Source organism: Tarenaya hassleriana, unplaced genomic scaffold (assembly GCF_000463585.1).
Source record: "Tarenaya hassleriana unplaced genomic scaffold, ASM46358v1 Cleome12, whole genome shotgun sequence".
Classification (NCBI taxonomy): Eukaryota; Viridiplantae; Streptophyta; class Magnoliopsida; order Brassicales; family Cleomaceae; genus Tarenaya; species Tarenaya hassleriana.
The window spans coordinates 686,987-705,468 of NW_010962392.1; the positions used below are offsets into that span (position 1 = coordinate 686,987).

At 40.2% G+C, this 18,482-nt stretch overlaps 4 protein-coding genes and 1 pseudogene across 6 annotated transcripts in view; 1 reads left to right on the forward strand and 4 right to left on the reverse strand.

Annotated features, from left to right (window-relative positions):
- The window catches only part of LOC104806264 (G-type lectin S-receptor-like serine/threonine-protein kinase B120), a 3,904-nt gene extending 950 nt beyond the window's left edge, over positions 1-2,954 (reverse strand). Inside the window, exons 1-6 of one of the 2 annotated variants that reach the window (XM_010531072.2) lie at positions 1,465-2,951; positions 1,259-1,363; positions 941-1,173; positions 641-851; positions 297-534; positions 49-196 (exon numbers count right to left, since the gene is read on the reverse strand). In XM_010531072.2, coding sequence (XP_010529374.1) covers positions 49-196; positions 297-534; positions 641-851; positions 941-1,173; positions 1,259-1,363; positions 1,465-2,815 — 2,286 coding nt within the window. In that variant the 5' untranslated portion in view covers positions 2,816-2,951. Of the gene's footprint in view, positions 1-6; positions 197-296; positions 535-640; positions 852-940; positions 1,174-1,258; positions 1,364-1,464 lie in introns of both variants that reach the window. The other variant, XM_010531073.2, reaches the window with a different exon arrangement.
- A 1,878-nt stretch (positions 2,955-4,832) lies between these two features.
- Positions 4,833-7,844, reverse strand: LOC104806265 (cysteine-rich receptor-like protein kinase 29). Its single transcript, XM_019201753.1, has 7 exons — positions 6,821-7,844; positions 6,608-6,739; positions 6,394-6,518; positions 6,079-6,289; positions 5,743-5,983; positions 5,508-5,658; positions 4,833-5,401 (listed from the first exon to the last, which is right to left on the reverse strand). The coding sequence occupies exons 1-7, from the start codon at positions 7,695-7,697 to the stop codon at positions 5,039-5,041; spliced, it is 2,100 nt and encodes a 699-aa protein (XP_019057298.1). The 5' UTR covers positions 7,698-7,844; the 3' UTR covers positions 4,833-5,038.
- Positions 7,845-8,421: 577 nt separating this feature from the next.
- Positions 8,422-11,983, reverse strand: LOC104806266 (cysteine-rich receptor-like protein kinase 29). 2 transcript variants are annotated; one of them, XM_010531075.1, is made up of 7 exons: positions 10,419-11,983; positions 10,072-10,113; positions 9,825-9,979; positions 9,540-9,750; positions 9,199-9,445; positions 8,967-9,117; positions 8,422-8,880 (listed from the first exon to the last, which is right to left on the reverse strand). In XM_010531075.1, exons 1-7 carry the CDS (start codon positions 11,296-11,298, stop codon positions 8,551-8,553), a joined length of 2,016 nt encoding a protein of 671 aa, XP_010529377.1. In that variant the 5' UTR covers positions 11,299-11,983; the 3' UTR covers positions 8,422-8,550. The 2 variants fall into 2 exon arrangements, with proteins under 2 accessions (XP_010529377.1, XP_010529376.1); XM_010531074.1 differs by having other exon boundaries at positions 10,072-10,188.
- A 354-nt stretch (positions 11,984-12,337) lies between these two features.
- On the reverse strand, positions 12,338-15,586 carry LOC104806267 (4-coumarate--CoA ligase-like 7). Its single transcript, XM_010531076.2, is given in 7 exon segments — positions 12,338-12,645; positions 12,874-12,976; positions 13,079-13,101; positions 13,104-13,151; positions 13,323-13,468; positions 13,671-13,860; positions 14,551-15,586. Coding segments are annotated over 7 exon segments (1,641 nt in total). The 5' UTR covers positions 15,568-15,586; the 3' UTR covers positions 12,338-12,531.
- A 2,383-nt stretch (positions 15,587-17,969) lies between these two features.
- The window catches only part of LOC104806982, a 959-nt pseudogene continuing 446 nt past the window's right edge, over positions 17,970-18,482 (forward strand).

The window sequence follows — 18,482 nt, forward strand, 5'->3', positions numbered from 1 at the left end:
ACCGCTCTTTTACCAGAATCTTTGATTCTTATTCTCAGATGAACTTACATAGTTGATGAGGCTTCCATGTTCGGAGGATCGGAAGCTCGTGTTCCTCTTCCCGCTTACAATCTCGAGCAACAGTACTCCGAAGCTGTAAACGTCCGATTTCACCGAGAAAAGCCCCTCCATCGCGTATTCCGGCGACATGTATCCGCTGCATTGCACGTCACGAAAACGTATTTCAGATCATTTCTCTTGCAACGTTGCCACATTTCAGACATCTTCCCGTATAAGGGTTTGATCCGGAAACTTACTACGTGCCCACGACGCGAACCGTGTTAGCCTCGTTCTGGTTTCCGCCGAATATTCTCGCCATCCCGAAATCCGAAATCTTAGGGTTCATCTCTGCGTCTAACAGCACATTACTCGCCTTCATATCTCTGTGAATGATTCTCAGTCTTGAATCTCTGTGCAGGTAAAGCAGCCCTCTTGCAATCCCTTCCACGATCGAAAACCGCAGCTTCCAGTCCAGCAATGCTCGTTTCGATTCATCTGCACACGCATATATATATGTTAACCACTTCAGTTTTTGAGAAAAACCCGTGAAAACGTTATGTAGAGGGGAGATATCGGACGGTTTCGGGCTCAGGGATCTTACTGAAGAGGAAAAAGTCGAGGCTTTTATTCGGCATATACTCGTAAACGAGCATTTTCTCTTCGCCCTCGAAGCAACATCCTAAAAGCCTAACAAGATTCCTGTGCTGTAACTTCGCTATGAGGATGATCTCGTTCTTGAATTCCTCATCTCCTTGCCCTGACTTTCCCGACAATCTCTTCACGGCTATCTCTTGTCCGTCTTGAAGCACTCCCTGTACAGACAAGAATCAAGAGCACGTTTCAACAACCGAGATCCTCGAAATTCCGACACGAAACTCGTTCTAAAACGGTAAATAACCACCTTGTAGACGGGCCCGAAACCGCCTCTTCCGAGCTCGTTTTCTCTGCAGAAGTTGTACGTCGCAGCAGAAACGGTGCTGAGACTGAAGACGGGCAACTCGGATGTGTTTACCGGCTTCCCTTCGATCACGATATCAATCGATCCCGAAATCGCTGCGGCCGAGGATCCTTTGCTTCTCGTCACATCAACGGCCGAGACATCGTTGTTCTGACAGCAAGCTGATGCAGAAGTTGCTGCAGAAAACCAAAACATAATCTTGTATTACGTTTCAGATACAAGGATCTTGGTGTATATACGAAATCCGGAGGAGATTCTTACCTTTTCTTCTCCTGAATCTACACAGAAACAGAAGAATCCCGCCTAGCAAGATCACGCCAACCACAACTGGAATGATGATCACGAGACTGGATACATGGTTCGTCCCTATGAACATGAAAAAACCCTTCGATCATCAGAATCCGTAAATAGATCGAAGAAAAGTGCTGAGAGATGAAACGATATGTTCAAGGGAAAAGACTCTTAACCTAATTCAGAACCGTCGAGACGGATATGAAGCGAGGCTCCGCCGTTCGTGAACTGTTGTACGTCGACCAAGGAACCGTTCCAGACCATGCATCCGATCCCGTTAGCGAAAACGTAAGCGTTGCAGGAGCAATCCTCCAGACATTTCTCCTTGCACTTGTCCGAATCAGTCGAAGCCAATACTCTCTCGAAATCTGGCAACTTCACCGTCTTCAATGTGAAAAACTCGTCTTTTTGGCCTTCAAGAACGGTACTGGCGTTCGTCCTCTGGCTCTGACACTTCAACTCTGTCCTTCTTCTGCACCCTTTGCTCCAATCTCCTGGAGAAACCGGTTCGTACCCTTTGATACAACTGCATATCTCAGCGTTCTTCATGTTACAGATACCGAAATTCCCGCACCGGTTATACTCATCGCACTCGAAATCAGGCTCGGACTGAAAAATGGTCCACTTCTTTATGTCTGCGTCCCATCTTAACTCTTGTTCTGTCCCATTGGGAAGTACCCGAAACCTTAACAAGACAGAGCGATCTGAGGGGACATAAGTGAAGTCCACGCTACCGTTTTCGTCCGGAGGAGACGAAAGCTTAAACCCGTAAAGATAATTCGTCGACGCTGCCATATTCGGTATGCCGGTGAAAATCGCCGAATTCCATTGCCCACTTCTCCATTTTCTAGTCCCGTTTCCTTCCCAGACCACGATCTCTGGCGCTCCTGAAGGATCTACTCCCATGGTGAAATTCCCCGGAGAAGGATCATCCGAAGATTTCCACGAGACGAATGCCCGGTTTTCTCCCATCCTCTGATTCACTTTTACTCTCATCTCAGGCAAGAACGTGTCAGTTGGGTGATCAAAACTCTGCCAGTAAACCTTGCTTTTGCCAGTTTCAGACAGAAGGAAGTTCCCAGAATCTCTAAGAACGGCTTCTGTGTTGCTGCTGGATTCGATTTTCGTGCCAGAAGACCAAACGACGCTGTTGTTTCCATCCGACAGGACGAGGTTTCCGTCGTTACCGAGCGTCAGAACTCCGGATTTGTCCGAGATGGGCTTCGCCCTGTTCGCAATCCAGACGACGGCTTTGTCTTCGATGTTTCCGTAACGAATCCCGAGATACCGTGACGTGGAGGTTCCAAGGCTGAAGAACCCTAGTTCGAAGATCTTGTCGGGAGAGACAAGAGGCTCGTGATCATCTCCATCTCTCAAGGACTCTCCTCTTGTGATTCTGTTTCCAGCCATGGCGAAATCATGAGTAAGAGATTGGAGAAAGAAGAAGAGAAGAAGGGAGAGCTGTCTCTTTACAGAGTTTCTCATCCTTCGAATGTTCTGAAGAGAACCCAAATCAAGATTTTGCATATTAAAAAGGAAGAGAGAGAGAGAGAGAGAGAGAGAGAGAGAGAGAGAGATGCCGAAGAAGACGAACAAGAAGAAACTTCGACCTCACCGAGGGAGAAGAAGGAGCCTGGAAATGAAAAATTATATTCGAAATAAAATAAAATAAAATAAAAACCAAGGCATAAAATAATCCTAAGAAGGAATGAAATAAGAAATCCAATGCATTGAATAATATTAATGAAGAAAGGGGCGAATGTGGTACGGTCGCATGTCACACTGTTGTATGGTCAAAAAGATTTTATGTTGACAAGTCGGACCAGAGAATAACACATGCATGCGAAATCGGAAACTAATAATTTCAAATGCATTGAAATTATTGCCGGTAAAGCGTCTGATTATTCAATGAATCGTCTTTCGATGGTAATATTCCCTTTCAACCTCCCTTCTTTAACATTTTTTTTCTCTCTTTTGAATAAATGAGTTTTATGTGCAAATATATTCGTTCCGGAGACCAATTGGAAAATAGAAATGACGGTTTTTGGAAAAAAAAAATATTAATCATTTTGTAATAAAAAACCATTAACATTTTTGAATCGGACCGTAAAAAAAATTCAAAACATTATACTCCTAGAAAATTGAATAAATCGAAATCGAATCGAATATATTTAAAAATCAAGAAAAAAAATCTATTTTTTAAAAGAAAATAAATTGAAATCGAACCAAATGTAATATAATAATTGAATAAAATAAATTTTATATAGTTAAATAATTCGGACCTAATAAATAATTGAAACGTCCATAATACTATCGTCATTAAATTTAATAATATATAATTATATTCGAGATAAATTTTATATAAAAATATATAATTATAAAATTTTAATATTTTTAATATTTTTTAAACAAAAATTAGATTTACATTTAGTATAAAATCAAATGGATACTATATATATATATATTTTTTAAAGTATAACAAAATCCGAGAATTATGTAAGACTAACAATCCAAAACCCAAAGATCTATGCTCTTAATTATCATTAATGAAAGAGAGAGAGTGCTTGCCTGAGATAAAATAGTTAAATGAAGGTATCTTTTGAAATATATTATTGTAAACGAGTGGAGCAGTTGTAACGATTAGACAACAAAACTATATTATATATATATATATGGTTTTATTTTATTTAATTATTTTGAGTGGGTGGTGGAATTGGAATATACGTACGTCGTTGCCTTTGGCCGGCACCACACACATTTGACTCCCATGTGGTCATCATCTCACACTTTTTATTTATTTATTTATATATTTATATGTGGCCTAACATTTTTTTTTCACAATTTGCATGGATTGGTCACACCCCATGGACTGCTTGCCTTTGGACATTTCTTTTCATTACGTGGATTTGACATTATTTCCTTTAAAATAATCTCATCTCATCCTCTTATTTTGACCTCATCGGGTCGAGTGATTACTCAGTGTGTGCGTGTGTATATATAATGTAAAATGAAATCGAATTTTAAAATATTTATTTATATGGAAAGAAAATCCGATTTAAGTACTAGTTAAAATCATTTACTCGTATCTAAATGAAATAATGAAAACGGAATACAAAATTTTGAAGTCTAATTAAAATAAAATATAAAAATGTAATATTGACATGAAAAATCTAAATACATGTTTTAAAATTAAAATAATCATTTTTTATGTTAAAAAATAATCAAAATTGACACGTACAGGAATGTTTTATAGAGAGGGATCTTGGAAATTTTAGACGATCGGTCGAATAAATATAATTTTTATTATTCGGCTTTTTTTTTTTGTATGAAAATTTTAAAAAAAAAATGGTATGAATTATTATTCGGCTTTTGTGCAAGGCTTTCTTTTTATGATATTCTTTTGAGACCAAAACTCCAAAAATCATCGAAAAAAATGGGGTTTTTTTTTCTTGTACATGTTATTCATATTTTTGTCCCTTTCTAAATGAAGAATATTGAACATAAAAAAAAAGCCACAGGCTGCTCTATGAAAATGGAGAGCCAATGACAAGAAAAAATCTTATACAATCGACCAAGATGACGTGGACGAGAGAGAGAGATTCCGGAGCTTTCAGACATGTTACATGTGTTCTTGTCTGAAAATAATCACAATGATACAATTCTTCCATAATGTAACAGAGAAGAAAAATTCCCAAACTTTACAGATTAAACACAAACATCCCAACAAGATATGATTGAAGTTTCAAGTCACTAACGTGGTGATAACTGCGTATACGAGGCATCTCCTCCATTCAGAGACAGCGGCAAGATCTCAGTTCTTGAAGCAGTGGAGCCTGTCGTGATCGAGTTGTCGCGGTCCGAATACGATAAATTATCCGACCACGCAGCGTTTCCGACGACGACGAAAGCGGGCCGAGAGGGCATCGGGAGGGTGAATGAAGAGCTGCTGAGCATCAGAACGACCGATGCCATCGTCGGTCTGTTGACCGAATTCTCCTCGACGCACAGCAGTCCGATGTGTATGCACCTCAAGATTTCGTTTCTTGGACCGGTTTTCGCCAAGCTCGGGTCGATAATGTCGAAGGCCGAGTCTTCTCTCCAGTTCCTCCACGCCTGGATAAAACGTACGGATCGAATCAACGAGATCGAGATCGAGATTTAGCTGATTGCGCTGAAAACATTCGAATCTTTGTCATTATAAGTTGATGTAAATACTGACATAAGTGAGGAGATATTCTGGACATTCCCCGTCTTGAGGCTCGTTATTTCTCTTGCCAGAAATGATCTCGAGAACCAACACTCCGAAGCTAAACACGTCTGTTTTCGCGGAGATTTGCCCGTGCATTGCGTATTCCGGAGCCATATATCCGCTGCAAGGTTCAGAAACGTAGGATTTTATGACATTGGAATCTACTGTAATGAGATCCGAGAATCTTGGAACTGGAAGTACTTACTATGTTCCTGCGATCCTGTTTGTGAACCTATGCGTCGTTTGATCTGTGTCAAACAGTTTGGCCAATCCAAAATCCGCAATTTTAGGATTCATCTCTTCGTCCAAGAGAATATTGCTCGCCTTGAGATCACGGTGTATTATGCGGTAACGTGAATCCTCGTGAAGGTAAAGAAGCCCTCGAGCAATCCCTCCTATCATCTTGTACCGTAATACCCAATCCAATAACCGACGCCTCTCGGGATCTGAACGAACAATGATCAAAAACCAAAGATCTCTAACCGATGGATTCTCGAAGAGCAACGTTATCTGATAACGAGGAGTCGTGGAAAAAGGATACCGAATAAGAAGTGGTCGAGGCTTGCGTTCTTGATGAACTCGTATACGAGGATCCTTTCTTGTCCTTCCAAGCAGAAACCTAGAAGCCTGACGAGATTCCGATGTTGAAGCCTGAGGACTAGCAAAACCTCGTTCTTGAATTCACCGTCTCCTTGTCCCGAGTTTCCTGACAACCTCTTCACCGCGATTTCTTGTCCATTGCTGAGAACACCCTGAGATATACATACATATGCATATATATGACAAAATATGACAAATCTTTGACAAGTGAAAATGCTCGGGTCGGAGGGGGAAAAGCATGAAGAAGGAGTTTAACCTTATAAACCGAGCCAAATCCACCCCGTCCGAGCTCGTTGTCGGGAGAGAAGTTATCAGTTGCTGCCTTTAAAGTCTCGAAATCGAGTTGCAATGACTCTCTCTTTGCAAGCTCATCCTCTGCATCTGCATTCGATTTCCATTATTCAGGATTGTTCACCAGATCAAGATCAATCTATAAAGAGTTATCAGATCATCAAAGAAAAGGAGTTCACCTTCCGTTCTCACTCCCGGCGCCTTTTTCTTCTTCCTCTTCAAGAACAAGCAGATGCAAGCGACGATTACAGTAACAAAAGCGACTGGAACGAGGATAGCTACGAGGATTCTAGATGAACCTTTGCCCTTTTCTGCAGAAAACGTTCTGTATTATAAACACGCTGTGATATACAACATGATGCCAAAACGCATTGATCAAACATCATGTGTACCTGTTGTCTTGTTCGAAGTGGCTGGCTGCTTAGCTGGTGTCTGGTTCGATGGAGACGGCGACGGAGGATCAGGCTCGAGATTAGACTCGAGCTCGTAGAACCGTGATGTCTCGAACCGGAAGTTACAGGTAGGACAAAACCACCTCATACCGGTTTGGCCATCACAACACTGCTGGATGTTCTGAAAACCAGAAACCAGGCAGCTGTCACATTCGAATTCGGACAAGTCCGGTGTACATTGCGCACTTCCGTAGAATCTGTTGAAACCCGATGAAGCCGAACCATTCCCCTCGCCCTGAGCGTACTTCCTGTTCGGCCCACCAGCCGCCGCAATGTCCTTCAGCCTGTTCAGTAACTCTGTCTGCAGCCTTACAAACTCATCCTTGTTTCCCGATATCTCCTTACCGCTAATAAACGCGAAGTTAGGGGTTCTCACTGAAAATCCAAGCGAGGATGCGTTAGAGTAACGGAACATACAGTGCGTGTACCAAATCACCGCCTCTTTCCTCCACGGACACTGCTCTGTCAGTGTTCTTGCTGCCTTCTGAACACAACTGAGGCAATCTTCTCTTCTGACTTCTCTTCTGCAGAGAGCAATAGCGTTCGCACTTTCTTCAGACGGGTTACCGACAGAGACGTTATAGAAGCCGTAAGGGCTCGGAGAAAGCGAAGACAAGGACGGGACGAGATGGTTCAGGTTGGCGGCAAAAGTGCTGTTTGCAGTGAAGTTTCCTCCGCGGCTTAAGCAGAAGAAACGCGGTGGAAACTCGTATCTGTCCGCCTGAGCTACGGCGCGGAACGGAAGGAGCGTCAGGACAATACTGAAGAACATAACTCGGCGCGGGGGAGACAAAGAGCCGGTCTTGTCTTGTCCCATGGAGTCGGCTGTCAAGAAATGAACCCTGCAAGATCCAAACCCTTTGAGACAGAGATATGGGGATTCTCAACTCGACGCTCTGATCTAAGAGGAGTCAAAGGATATATCTTGAGGGAAAAAGAAGCAGAAAGGCGATGACATGGATTGAATAATGATATAAATCTTACAGAAATAGATAGGAAGTTGTATGAGAGCTGAATGCGTTTGACCGTTGAATCCAAAGCTGCAGATTTGCCGTACTGATCAATCATTACAAAAGCAGAAACTGGACAATGAACATATAAAAATGGACCAAATGCCCATTTGCATTGCAAGTTGAGGAAATGGGTTTACATTGCAAGTTGATGATATAACACAACGAATCAGCAATGTGAACGTTACTTTAGTGAACAAGAAGGTCTTCATCTCTCCTTCCCCAAATGCCCATTTGCAATATATATATATCCATTGTTTATAACTTTATTCAGGCCCTGACCAAACTGTGTGCTTCATGTACTGCTAAACCAGCCCCAGTGTATTTCCGAGTTTTCTTCATAGAATCTTGCGGCTGAAACTTGGAGGGTTTTGTCTCTTGGGAAGATAGAAGGCAGACAAGAACACCTTGACAGAAGTGATTGGTCCAAAATTTATCTGTTCTGATATTTCAGAAGACAGCCGTTTTAATTTCAAGATGCTGTATCATAAGTTTGCTGAGAAATGAATATTCTGGGTTAAATCATACACAGAAGGAAACAGTGAATTCATGCCATTCAAGATTTGTGGACCGGAAAAAGTCAAAACTTTTCTTGAACCAATTCTCATGAAATCTTGCATCAGATACACAAAAATGGGTGCAGAGATATTGGAGAAGCTCCTAACGTGGAGATAACTCTGTAAACGAAGCATCATTCACGGAAACCGTCAAGACTTCACTTCTGGAGGCAGTGGACTCGGAGGTAGACAGGAAATTATTCGACCCGACGGAATTTTCGAGGACGAAAGCGGGCCGGGAGGGCATCGGGAGCGTGAGGGAGAAGCTGCTAAGCATCATAGCAACTGTGGCCATGGTGGGTCTGTTCACAGCATTTTCTTGAACACAGAGCAGACCAATGTGTATGCTTCTCAAGATTTCGTTTCTTGAACCGGTTGTCAAACTCGGGTCGATTATGCTTAGCACAGTGTCTTCCCTCCAGTTTCTCCATACCTAATCAGATCAATGGAAGGACCATATGAATAAATACATGCCATTGTGTTCTTACAGAATCAAGAGGTGGTTAGTTGTGTACTCACATAAGTAAGGAGATCTTCTGCATATTCCTCTCCTTGAGAATCATTGTTTCTCTTGCCGGTTATGATCTCAAGGACTAATACCCCGAAGCTGAAGACGTCTGTTTTCACCGAAAATTGCCCGCGCATTGCATATTCCGGAGCCATATAGCCGCTTCAAGTTGGAAAATAGATGGGTCGGTACCATCAAAATTTGTAATCCGGAAGTTGCAAAGATCATTATCGGAGTACTTACTATGTTCCAGCAATTCTGTTTGTAAATTTGTGTGTTGCTTGCTGGTTGTTCGTCTCGAACAGTTTGGCCAATCCAAAGTCTGCGATTTTCGGATTCATGTCATCACCCAACAGAATGTTGCTTGCCTTAAGGTCACGGTGAATTATACGGAAACGGGAATCTTCATGAAGGTAAAGAAGTCCTCGAGCAATCCCTTCTATCACTTTGTACCGCACTCCCCAATCCAATAACCGGCGCTTCTCAGGATCTGAATGAACAATTATCAAAATCATCTTCATGTTTCGCATCTCACCAATCACGAAAGAAGGGTCCGGTAATGAAACAGAAGCGAAAAACAATACCGAATATGAAGTGGTCGAGGCTTGAATTCTTGATGAACTCGTATACAAGGATCCTTTCTTGTCCTTCCAAGCAGAAACCCAAAAGCCTAACCAAATTTCGATGTTGAAGTTTGGCGACTAACAAAACTTCGTTCTTGAATTCATTGTCTCCTTGCCCAGAAATCTCTGACAACCTCTTCACTGCAACTTCTTGTCCATCATGAAGCACACCCTGAGACATATACCACAAATGAGAATCTCTCGCAGCGGAAAATATTTAGAAAAAAGCTCGATGAAGAACTTTACCTTATAAACTGTACCAAATCCTCCACGTCCAAGCTCATTCTCGGAAGAGAAGTTATTAGTTGCGGCCTTTAAAACTCCAAATTCAAGTAGCAGTGACTCTGTTTTCGAGAGCTCGTCATTGGCATCTGTTCCGGACCAACGCGATTTACCTAACACTGGATACTCAAAAAGACAGAACACGAGCTTATAATCAAACTAAATCAGCTAGATTACCAAAGTCATCTACAAAAAAGAAACATTTTTTTACCTGATTTCCTCTTTTTCCTCTTCAAGAAGATGCAGAGGCAAGCTACAAATGCGACGACAAAAGCCAATGGAATCACTATTGCGACGACAATTCTCGATTCACCTTTGCCCTTGCCGGCTAAAACATGATATGGATTATGAGTTTGTTTCGGAAAAGAGAAAACTTTCTGCATAGTCAAGCAAAACACACACGTGGGCACACGAAGAAGACGTTTCCGGGACAGGATCAAACCAGGAAATTCTAAAATCTGTAAGAGAGGAAACCATGCATACATATGCTGACACGAAACAGACGTGTAGATACACAAAAACACAGACTTGTCAAGCATATATATCATCAATATGTACCTCTTGTCTGATTTGATGGAGTTGGCTTCACTCTTGTGTCATTTGATGGAGCTGGTGACGGAGATGGTGCCGGAGTATCAGGCTCCAGATCGGCCTGTAGTTCGTAGAACCGCCATGTCTCGAACCTAAAATTACAACTGGGACAAAACCACCTAAGACCCATACTGCCATCACAACAACTTGGAATACTGCCAAACCCGAATTCAAGACAGTCGTTGCAGTCCTGTTCCGACAAGTCCGGAGTACACTGGGCGCTTCCGTAGAAGCTTTGATAACCAGGTGCAGCCGAACCGTTTCCCTGAGCATATTGTCTCCTCGGCCCACCAGTGGCCGCCATACCTTTCAGTCTATTTAACAATTGTCCTCGCAGACTTTCAAACACGGTTCTGTTTCCTGCTATATCTTCAGAGCTGATAAGAGAAAATGTCGGACTGGTCTCTGTTCTTCCAAGGATGGATCTGTTAGAGTAACGAAACATACAGTGAGTGTACCAAACGACGGCTTCTTTTCTCCGCGGACACTGCTCTGTCAGGTCTTTTGCTGCTGTCTGAACACAGCTGAGGCAATCGTCCCTTCTGACTTCTCTTCTACAGAGAGCAATAGCATTTGCTCTCTCTTCAGAAGGGTCACCTATAGAGATGTTATAGAAACCATAGGAGCTTGGAGCAAGCGAAGAGAGAGACGAGATAAGGCGGTTCAGATTGGTAGCAAATGTGCTGTCGGCGGTGTAGTTGCCTCCTCGGGTTAAGCAGTTATAATCAGGCGAGAACTCATATGTGTCCGCCTGAGCTAAGCTGAGGGATGGAACAAAGGTTAGGACACAGATGAAGGACAAAACTTGGTACAAAGGAGAGAAAGGACCAGTCTTGCAGTGATCCATGAGGGAGAATTTCCCGAGTTGGCGATGAACAAGTCACCGGCAAGACTCAAAATCTTGAGATAGACATAAGGCTCTCATGCCTTCTTGATCATGCAAGAGTCAAAGCTTATATCCAGGAAAAAAAAAGGCCAAAAGGTGACGACTTTCATCAACTGTCAAGCTCCATGAGCGACGTAAAATCTTACAGGATCGGTATGGAGTTTGTCTGAAAGCTGAATCAATTTGAACACAAAGTCAAAAGCTAAATATTTTATATAGAATGAGAAGGTAAACAAATAAAAAGATAAAACAAGGTGCAGCCACAAGTGGGTTCTTGTGTTAGGTGAAGACAAAAATATGTAGCAGACGCAAGTGGGTCCTTAAGTTAGCTGTTTCTTGGACCTGTTGATGAGATCATGGCATTATAAAAATTCGCAACTTGATGAATATAATATATCCACTAGGGGTGGGCACGGGTCGGATACCCGGAAAAATCGAGAGATTTGGATTCGGATCCGGGAGGCTCGGGTATTTAACTATGAGATTTGTATCCGGGATTTGGTATTTACGAGTATCCGGGGTACGGGTATCCGGAATAATAGTCGGGTACTCGCGGATATCCGGATCCGGATTTATTTAAGAAAAACAACAATATTCATATATAAAATTTTTAAAACATGAAGATATATTTATAAAAATTGATGAATTATGATAAAATATATAAGACAAAAGAGATAATAAGAGACAAATAATAATAAATTTAATTTTTTTGAATTAATATTAAAAAAATATGAAATTATTTCATCTAAAATAATTGTATTTTATAAAAATGTTATATAAATATAAGATATAATTATTTATAATCATAATACGCGGGTACCCGCGGATATCCGGTTTTAAAAATTCTATTATCCGGATTTGGATCCGGATTCACGGGTATTGAAAAATAAGGATTTGGATTCGGATTTGAAAATTACGAGTACCCTAAAATCGGATATCCGTGAGACGAGTATCCGACGGATACCCGATTTTCGGGTATTTGTGCCCAGCCCTAATATCCACTGGACAACGTGAGCATTTTTACAATAATTGAAACGTGTTCATGATTCCTTCTTTCCTCACTGGACAAAAGTGGGAATACATTGTTTACACCCTTTTGTCCCCTTAGTTTATCCCCAAGATCTGGGTTTAGATTATTCATAAAGCGGTTTCCTTTTTCATTTACAATGAAAAGAAGCATTAGAAATGAAGATCTCACATATTGGATCTTACTTGTTTAATGAGCTCTCTTCTCAATATTTTACCAGAAGCCGTTTTCGGGACACTGCTTATGAAGGAGACCCGTTGCAGCCTTTTGAAAGGGGCAACCTGCAAAAACAAAAAAAGCAGAGACAATATCATACGGTTCGATTTGTAGACATGTGTCTGTTATAGCTTGAAGATCTTAAATCCTGTTTAGGCCAAAGGAATCCTAAACTGAAGCCTTTTTTCCCTCATATCAACGTTTCTTGTTAAGCTGAGATGGGAATTACAGTTAGTTTTATGTAAAGTTCACAGCAAAAGATTGAATATATTGCTGTGATGAATGAGTTTTACCTGCTTAGCTATGAAATTTTGGATTTCTTCCTCTGTCAATGAGCTATTGGGTGCCCGGACAACAAATGCGATTGGAACTTCACCAGCTTCTTCATCTGGGCACCTGCAAAATGCACCACGAGATGATATGTCTTCGACGTGGGAAGACCAAAGGATGAACTATATGACCTCTGGGAATGGATTTAGTGTTCTGAAAATGACTTACGGAACAACAGCAGCATCTAGTATCTTATCTCAGGGTGAGACACAAGAAGTCCTTCAAGTTCTGCTGGAGCAACCTGGGAAAATGTCAGTGGAAACAGAGGAAATCAGTTACAGGTATATGAGCCATTAGGGCCTTAGGGAAATAGCTAAACCAACAGAGAAACACACTTGATTGATATAAGGTATAAGAGAGTCTATACACCAACCACTGGACCAACATTCGATGATTTGAAACACAAACTTACCTGGAAGCCTTTGTATTTGATAAGTTCCTTGATCCGATCAACAATGTAAAGGTTGCCATCATCGTTGAAGTAGCCAAGATCCCCAGTATGTACCCAACCCTTTTCGTCAATTGTCTCCTTCGTGGCCTGAGGGTTATTAAAATACCCTGAAAGATAATTGATTTCAAACATTTGCAATAAGATATCAGTGCACAAGACTTCTCACAAAAGAAGAATTAAAAGAATTCGTGCTCGAAGATTCAAATGGAAAATAAAGTATCGATCTTTCTTTGTCATCTGCCAAAGGCAGACACTTTACAAACCAACAGTGAGAGAGATGACAAGATTATGCAGGATTGAAATGGCTACCTCTCATCATGTTAGGTCCCCAAACCCATATTTCACCGAACTGATCAGGAGGCAACGGTTTTTGAGTTTCTAAGCTGACTATCTGCGCTTCAACTCCAGAGACAAGCATTCCAACCGAACCTGTATTCCGTTTTCCGAGTCTTGGATCTTCCATGGAGATGATACCACAAGTTTCAGTCATACCATATCCCTGAAGAAATAATAAGAGGACGCTTCTTTCATAAACTGCATTGTTAAGAACGTTCACCCAAAAGGAATCCCTACGCTAATGAAAATAGCTATACAGGAACAGATATATGGATAAATACAAGACGATCTAATTCAGAAATGTGATTGCAGGTCGGTTACTAGAGAGGCAGAAGAAGTATTAAGAGATCTTCCAGTACTTAACTAAATCTTATTAAATGTCTCCACGAATATTTGATCAGATTCTTTACCCAGAAAAAAGGAATATTTGATCAGATATGCATCTATTCACAAGAAAACATTTCGCCCTAAAGCACTGCCCACTCGATCCTGCATCTGCGATGGAAAGCCGACCGTGTTATGCGTACTGTCCTCCTATCTTGTAAGTGCACTCCCTCATCTGCTAGTTCATCCCTCCTAGCTGATTGGTACTATCTTACTCGCTACTCGAGACCATCACCTTAGATATTACACCTCTGTTGTTAGACGGTTAGAATACTGTTTGATTGTCTCAGCTATATTTTGACCATTTGTTTATGGGTTCCTTATGTATACAGTCATGGACTGGTTGTACATTTTTGCTAAAGTAATATACATCACTTTCATCAAAAAAAAAAAAAACATTTCGCCCTAATGATATATGATAGTACTAAACCACTAAAAGCCGAAACCAAGAACAGGATGACCAAAGTACCTGCAACAGCATGACATTAGGGAAGTTTTTTCCGCATTCATCCATCAACTCTTTAGAAAGAGGTGCAGCTCCGGATCCAATGTAATTCAACGATGAAAGATCATAGATTTTTGTAGCACTATATTTGGAAAGAGCAAGAAGAACAGGAGGAACAACCCACAAATTGGTGACTTGATACTTCTCAATGTTCTTAAGAAGTGCCTCAAGTTCGAATTTCGCCATGGAAATCACAGCATTTCCTTTGCGCAGCTGAGAATATGTTATCACGACCAATCCAGCCACATGGAACATCGGGAGGAAGCACAAGAGCACGTGGTGCATCTGTCCCATGAGCTCTTGATCCATCGTCATCATCAAAGACGCCGCAATGAAATTCCTATGAGTCAATTCAACGCCTTTGCTTGTGCCCGTGGTACCAGATGAATATAACAGAGCAGCTGTGTCGGATTGTTTGACGTCGACCAATGGGAAATCTGAGACAGACCCAGATAAACCCATCACGTCATGGAAACTGACAACCTTCGAGCTCGACCCCGTACGAGAAACCTGTACGGATTCTCGCGGTCCGAGCAGAACAACGGGAAGATCAAAAGCCTTAATTTTGTCGAGCAGTTGGTGGACAGACACAATGACTTTCGGTTTCGAGTCCATAATCTGCTTCGAAAGCTCCTCCACTGTGTAAAGAGGATTCGCGGTGGTGGAGACGCCGCCGATAGCGGCGAGGGCGAGGAAACAGAGAGGGAACTGTAAAGAATTGGGCGCGAAGATCAACACAACGTCGTTTTTACGAACACCCAGACGGAGAAACCCGTGGGCGAGTCTGGCGACGGCGGATTTGAGCTGAGCGAAGGTGAGAGACTCGCCGGAATCGGAGTCGATGAGGGCAGGCTTCGTCGGGTAAGAAGAAGAATCACGGAAGAGGAAAGAGACTAAGGAGAGATTTGGGTCGCTGGGGAGAACGAAGGGCGGACGAAGCGACCGGAAAATGCCGTCGCTGCCATAGCCGGATTTCTCCATCGCCGGAGGGGATGAGATGCAGCAGATAGAAGGGAGTAGAAGCAGAAGTAGAAGGAGAGGACTTATAAAAAGGAGGAGCGGAAGAATACGTAAAGAAATTGAACGTGCATGTCATGGGAATTTGAGAGCACGACATTAACGTCAATTAGGTGGTTCCAAAAGACTAATATGCATACGCATTAAATTATTTTAATAATCAGTAACCAGAAGTTGGTTATAAAAATAACAGCTTAAAATTAAAAAAATTTCAAAAATCATCATATAAATATACAATTTTTCTAAATTTTTACTAAAATATATAAAGTTTGTAAATATCACCATAAATCTGCAAAAATTTGCAAAGTTGATATATAAACTTTGTGTATTTGTATTGAAAATTTTTAAAATTTTTTAGAAAAAATAAAAAAAACATTGAATTTCTCGATTTTGACAAAAAAAGACCATTGAACTTTATTTGTTGTCAAATAAACATTAAAATTTAAAAAAAAAATCTAAAAAATACTGAATTTTTCAAGTGATCCAAAAAATATATAAACTTTTTATGTGAATATAAAAAAACATTGAACTTTTTAGTGATCCAAAAAAATATATAAACTTTTTTCGATTGTCAAAAAAAACAATAATTTGACGTGTTTGCATCTCTTTACGCCGCATTAGCCATTTTGTTTATTTTGATAGATTAAGTGTTTGTTTTGTCAAATTTAAAAAGTTTAATGTTTATTTGATAAAATAAAAATTTCAGTAGTGTTTGGAATTTTTTTCTTTTAAAAATTTATGTTTTTTAGACTTTTTTTTCTAAAATTTAAATAATGTATAATTGTCTTGACGTAGGTACTAAAAGCCGATCAATCTGATAAAAATAAATCAAAACTCGTACAATAATTACTTGCATAATAAAATCCACAGAGGACGTGAAAGAGACATGACCCTAATCTTATTTACGTTATTATGTAGAGGCAAATGATTCATTCGAATGAATATAAAAGTAACTGATAGATTAGAATAAAATTGAAAGAAAAAAAATTCAATAAAAATAAAAATAGAACTGAGTCTAATATAAAAATGTAACGGATATAGCTTTTTTTAAAAAGAACAAAAAATCTAAATTTGAAAATAAACTATGATCATTTCATTCAACATGTGGAAATGAATCGGTGCATTAATATTCAATGTTCAATGCCTAAAGTCACGATATCGTTTAATTGCGTCCACGAACATGTCTATTGTATGATATAATCGAGAAGAAAACAACAGTCATCAATTCAGGAATCGTTGAAAGTATGTTCTTAAACAAAATTCACTGTTTTATATTTTCAAATAGATGAAGTATTTCAAAAATTCTTAGGTTTTTTTTTTTTTTTGTTTCTGACCAAATTATGACAAGAAGAAAGAATAGAAAATAAAATTATAACCAAGTTACTCTGTATACAACATGAATATATATAATTTTTTATCAACATTATACGGATAATTTTGTATGAATTATAAAAAAAATAGATCTTGTATTTATATTTTAGATTTTAATAAAAAAATCTCTAATAATTGAAAGTATATATCACCCTGAGGCCTGAGTTCAAATCCAAGTGTGGGGAGGGGCATTCACCTGAGTTTCTCCGGACTTCTGGGAGATGTAGTTGGATCAAAGATCCGGTGAACTTCCAGATTATCAAAAAAAAAAGGTTTACATATCCAAATTTTTTTTGGTCCTTTTTTAGAATTTGGATCTGTTATGTTTGGTAATAAATAGGGCAAGTTTTCCGGGTACAGATTTCTTGATTTTCTCAGAATCAAATTGAAAAATGTGACGAAAAACGAGTGATGAAATTTGTTATCGGTTCTTCCGATTAAGAGGAGAACATCGATACATATGCACACACGCGGGCATATATATTGCAGGGGTAAATCCGGATCGGATATCCGAATTTGTGGATACGCAAGTTCAGTCTCGTTTCCACTTGGTCTCAATCTTGATCTTGCTAGATTCGAGTACCTATAATTAAATCAGGTACCCAAATCTATAATTTTTTTGTAAATTTCGCTGATTTACTTTAAAGTAAATTGTATTTTACATTAAAAAAATAGATTTAGATATTATTGTAAATATATTAAAATAGTAGAGATATAAACATAATTTTACTTCTACTCGCATATATGTGGATATCCGTGGTTCGTGGTTTGGGTTCTTGTCCTTGTCATACCGGTATTCAGTTTTGTTGATCGAGTATCCACAATATCGGGTATCCGAAAACAGCCTTTGAAAGTTCTAGCCACGATCACCGTAAAGGAGCTAGCAAGTACGTTTCTTTCGGGAATTTGTACCGCGAAAATTGATAGAATGGGACTGCACTAAATGATCATTCTCTTCTGCATCTTTCTGCTATATCCACAGTCAGAGAGCATGTATGCGTGATCCTTTAAGCAACGTGTTCCCTTGATTGCCCGTCGTTAAATACTACCGCAGAAAAGCGGCATCCGAAGGATCTAAAGCTGTCTCAGCCGATCTTGCTGCTGCTGGTGTCCATAACCAATCAGAAATGGTAACAATATCGAGATTTCTCAGAATCTTCTCTGCTCGATACAAAATCGCCAGAGTTTCTTCATTTGAAGGGTGTTTTAACTTCCGGAACCTTCTCTGCAGGCGGACGATGACGTACGAATCAGCGGCTCAGCAACAAAGAGCTGTTGTTTCAGAACATGGACTATGCACTTGATCTGTTCCTCACCTATGTCTTGACACTTTCCATATTTCCCGGGTTCTTGTACGAACACAGAACAAGGATTCGTTTCCCAACCTGGATATGTTCTTGTTGTTCTCGAGAAAACCCGTGAAGACAAAACTCGTAAGTCTTAAATTTTTGCTACATGTACCAGCTTGTGCCGATCACAATGTGCAATTGTTGGGATCTGATCGGAAG

Excerpts from the sequence above, each read along its gene's own strand:
- LOC104806265 (XM_019201753.1), bottom strand. The coding sequence starts at position 7,697 with ATGGGACAAGACAAGACCGGCTCTTTGTCTCCCCCGCGCCGAGTTATG. Across the intron at positions 6,519-6,607 it reads GCCGGGAGTGAGAACGGAAG|ATGCAGAGGATGAGCTTGCA; the intron begins GTGAACTCCTTT and ends AATCGAATGCAG. Across the intron at positions 5,984-6,078 it reads CCTCGACCACTTCTTATTCG|ATCCCGAGAGGCGTCGGTTA; the intron begins GTATCCTTTTTC and ends TTGTTCGTTCAG.
- LOC104806266 (XM_010531074.1), bottom strand. The coding sequence starts at position 11,298 with ATGGATCACTGCAAGACTGGTCCTTTCTCTCCTTTGTACCAAGTTTTG. Across the intron at positions 9,751-9,824 it reads GATTTGGTACAGTTTATAAG|GGTGTGCTTCATGATGGACA; the intron begins GTAAAGTTCTTC and ends TATATGTCTCAG. Across the intron at positions 9,446-9,539 it reads CCTCGACCACTTCATATTCG|ATCCTGAGAAGCGCCGGTTA; the intron begins GTATTGTTTTTC and ends TTGTTCATTCAG.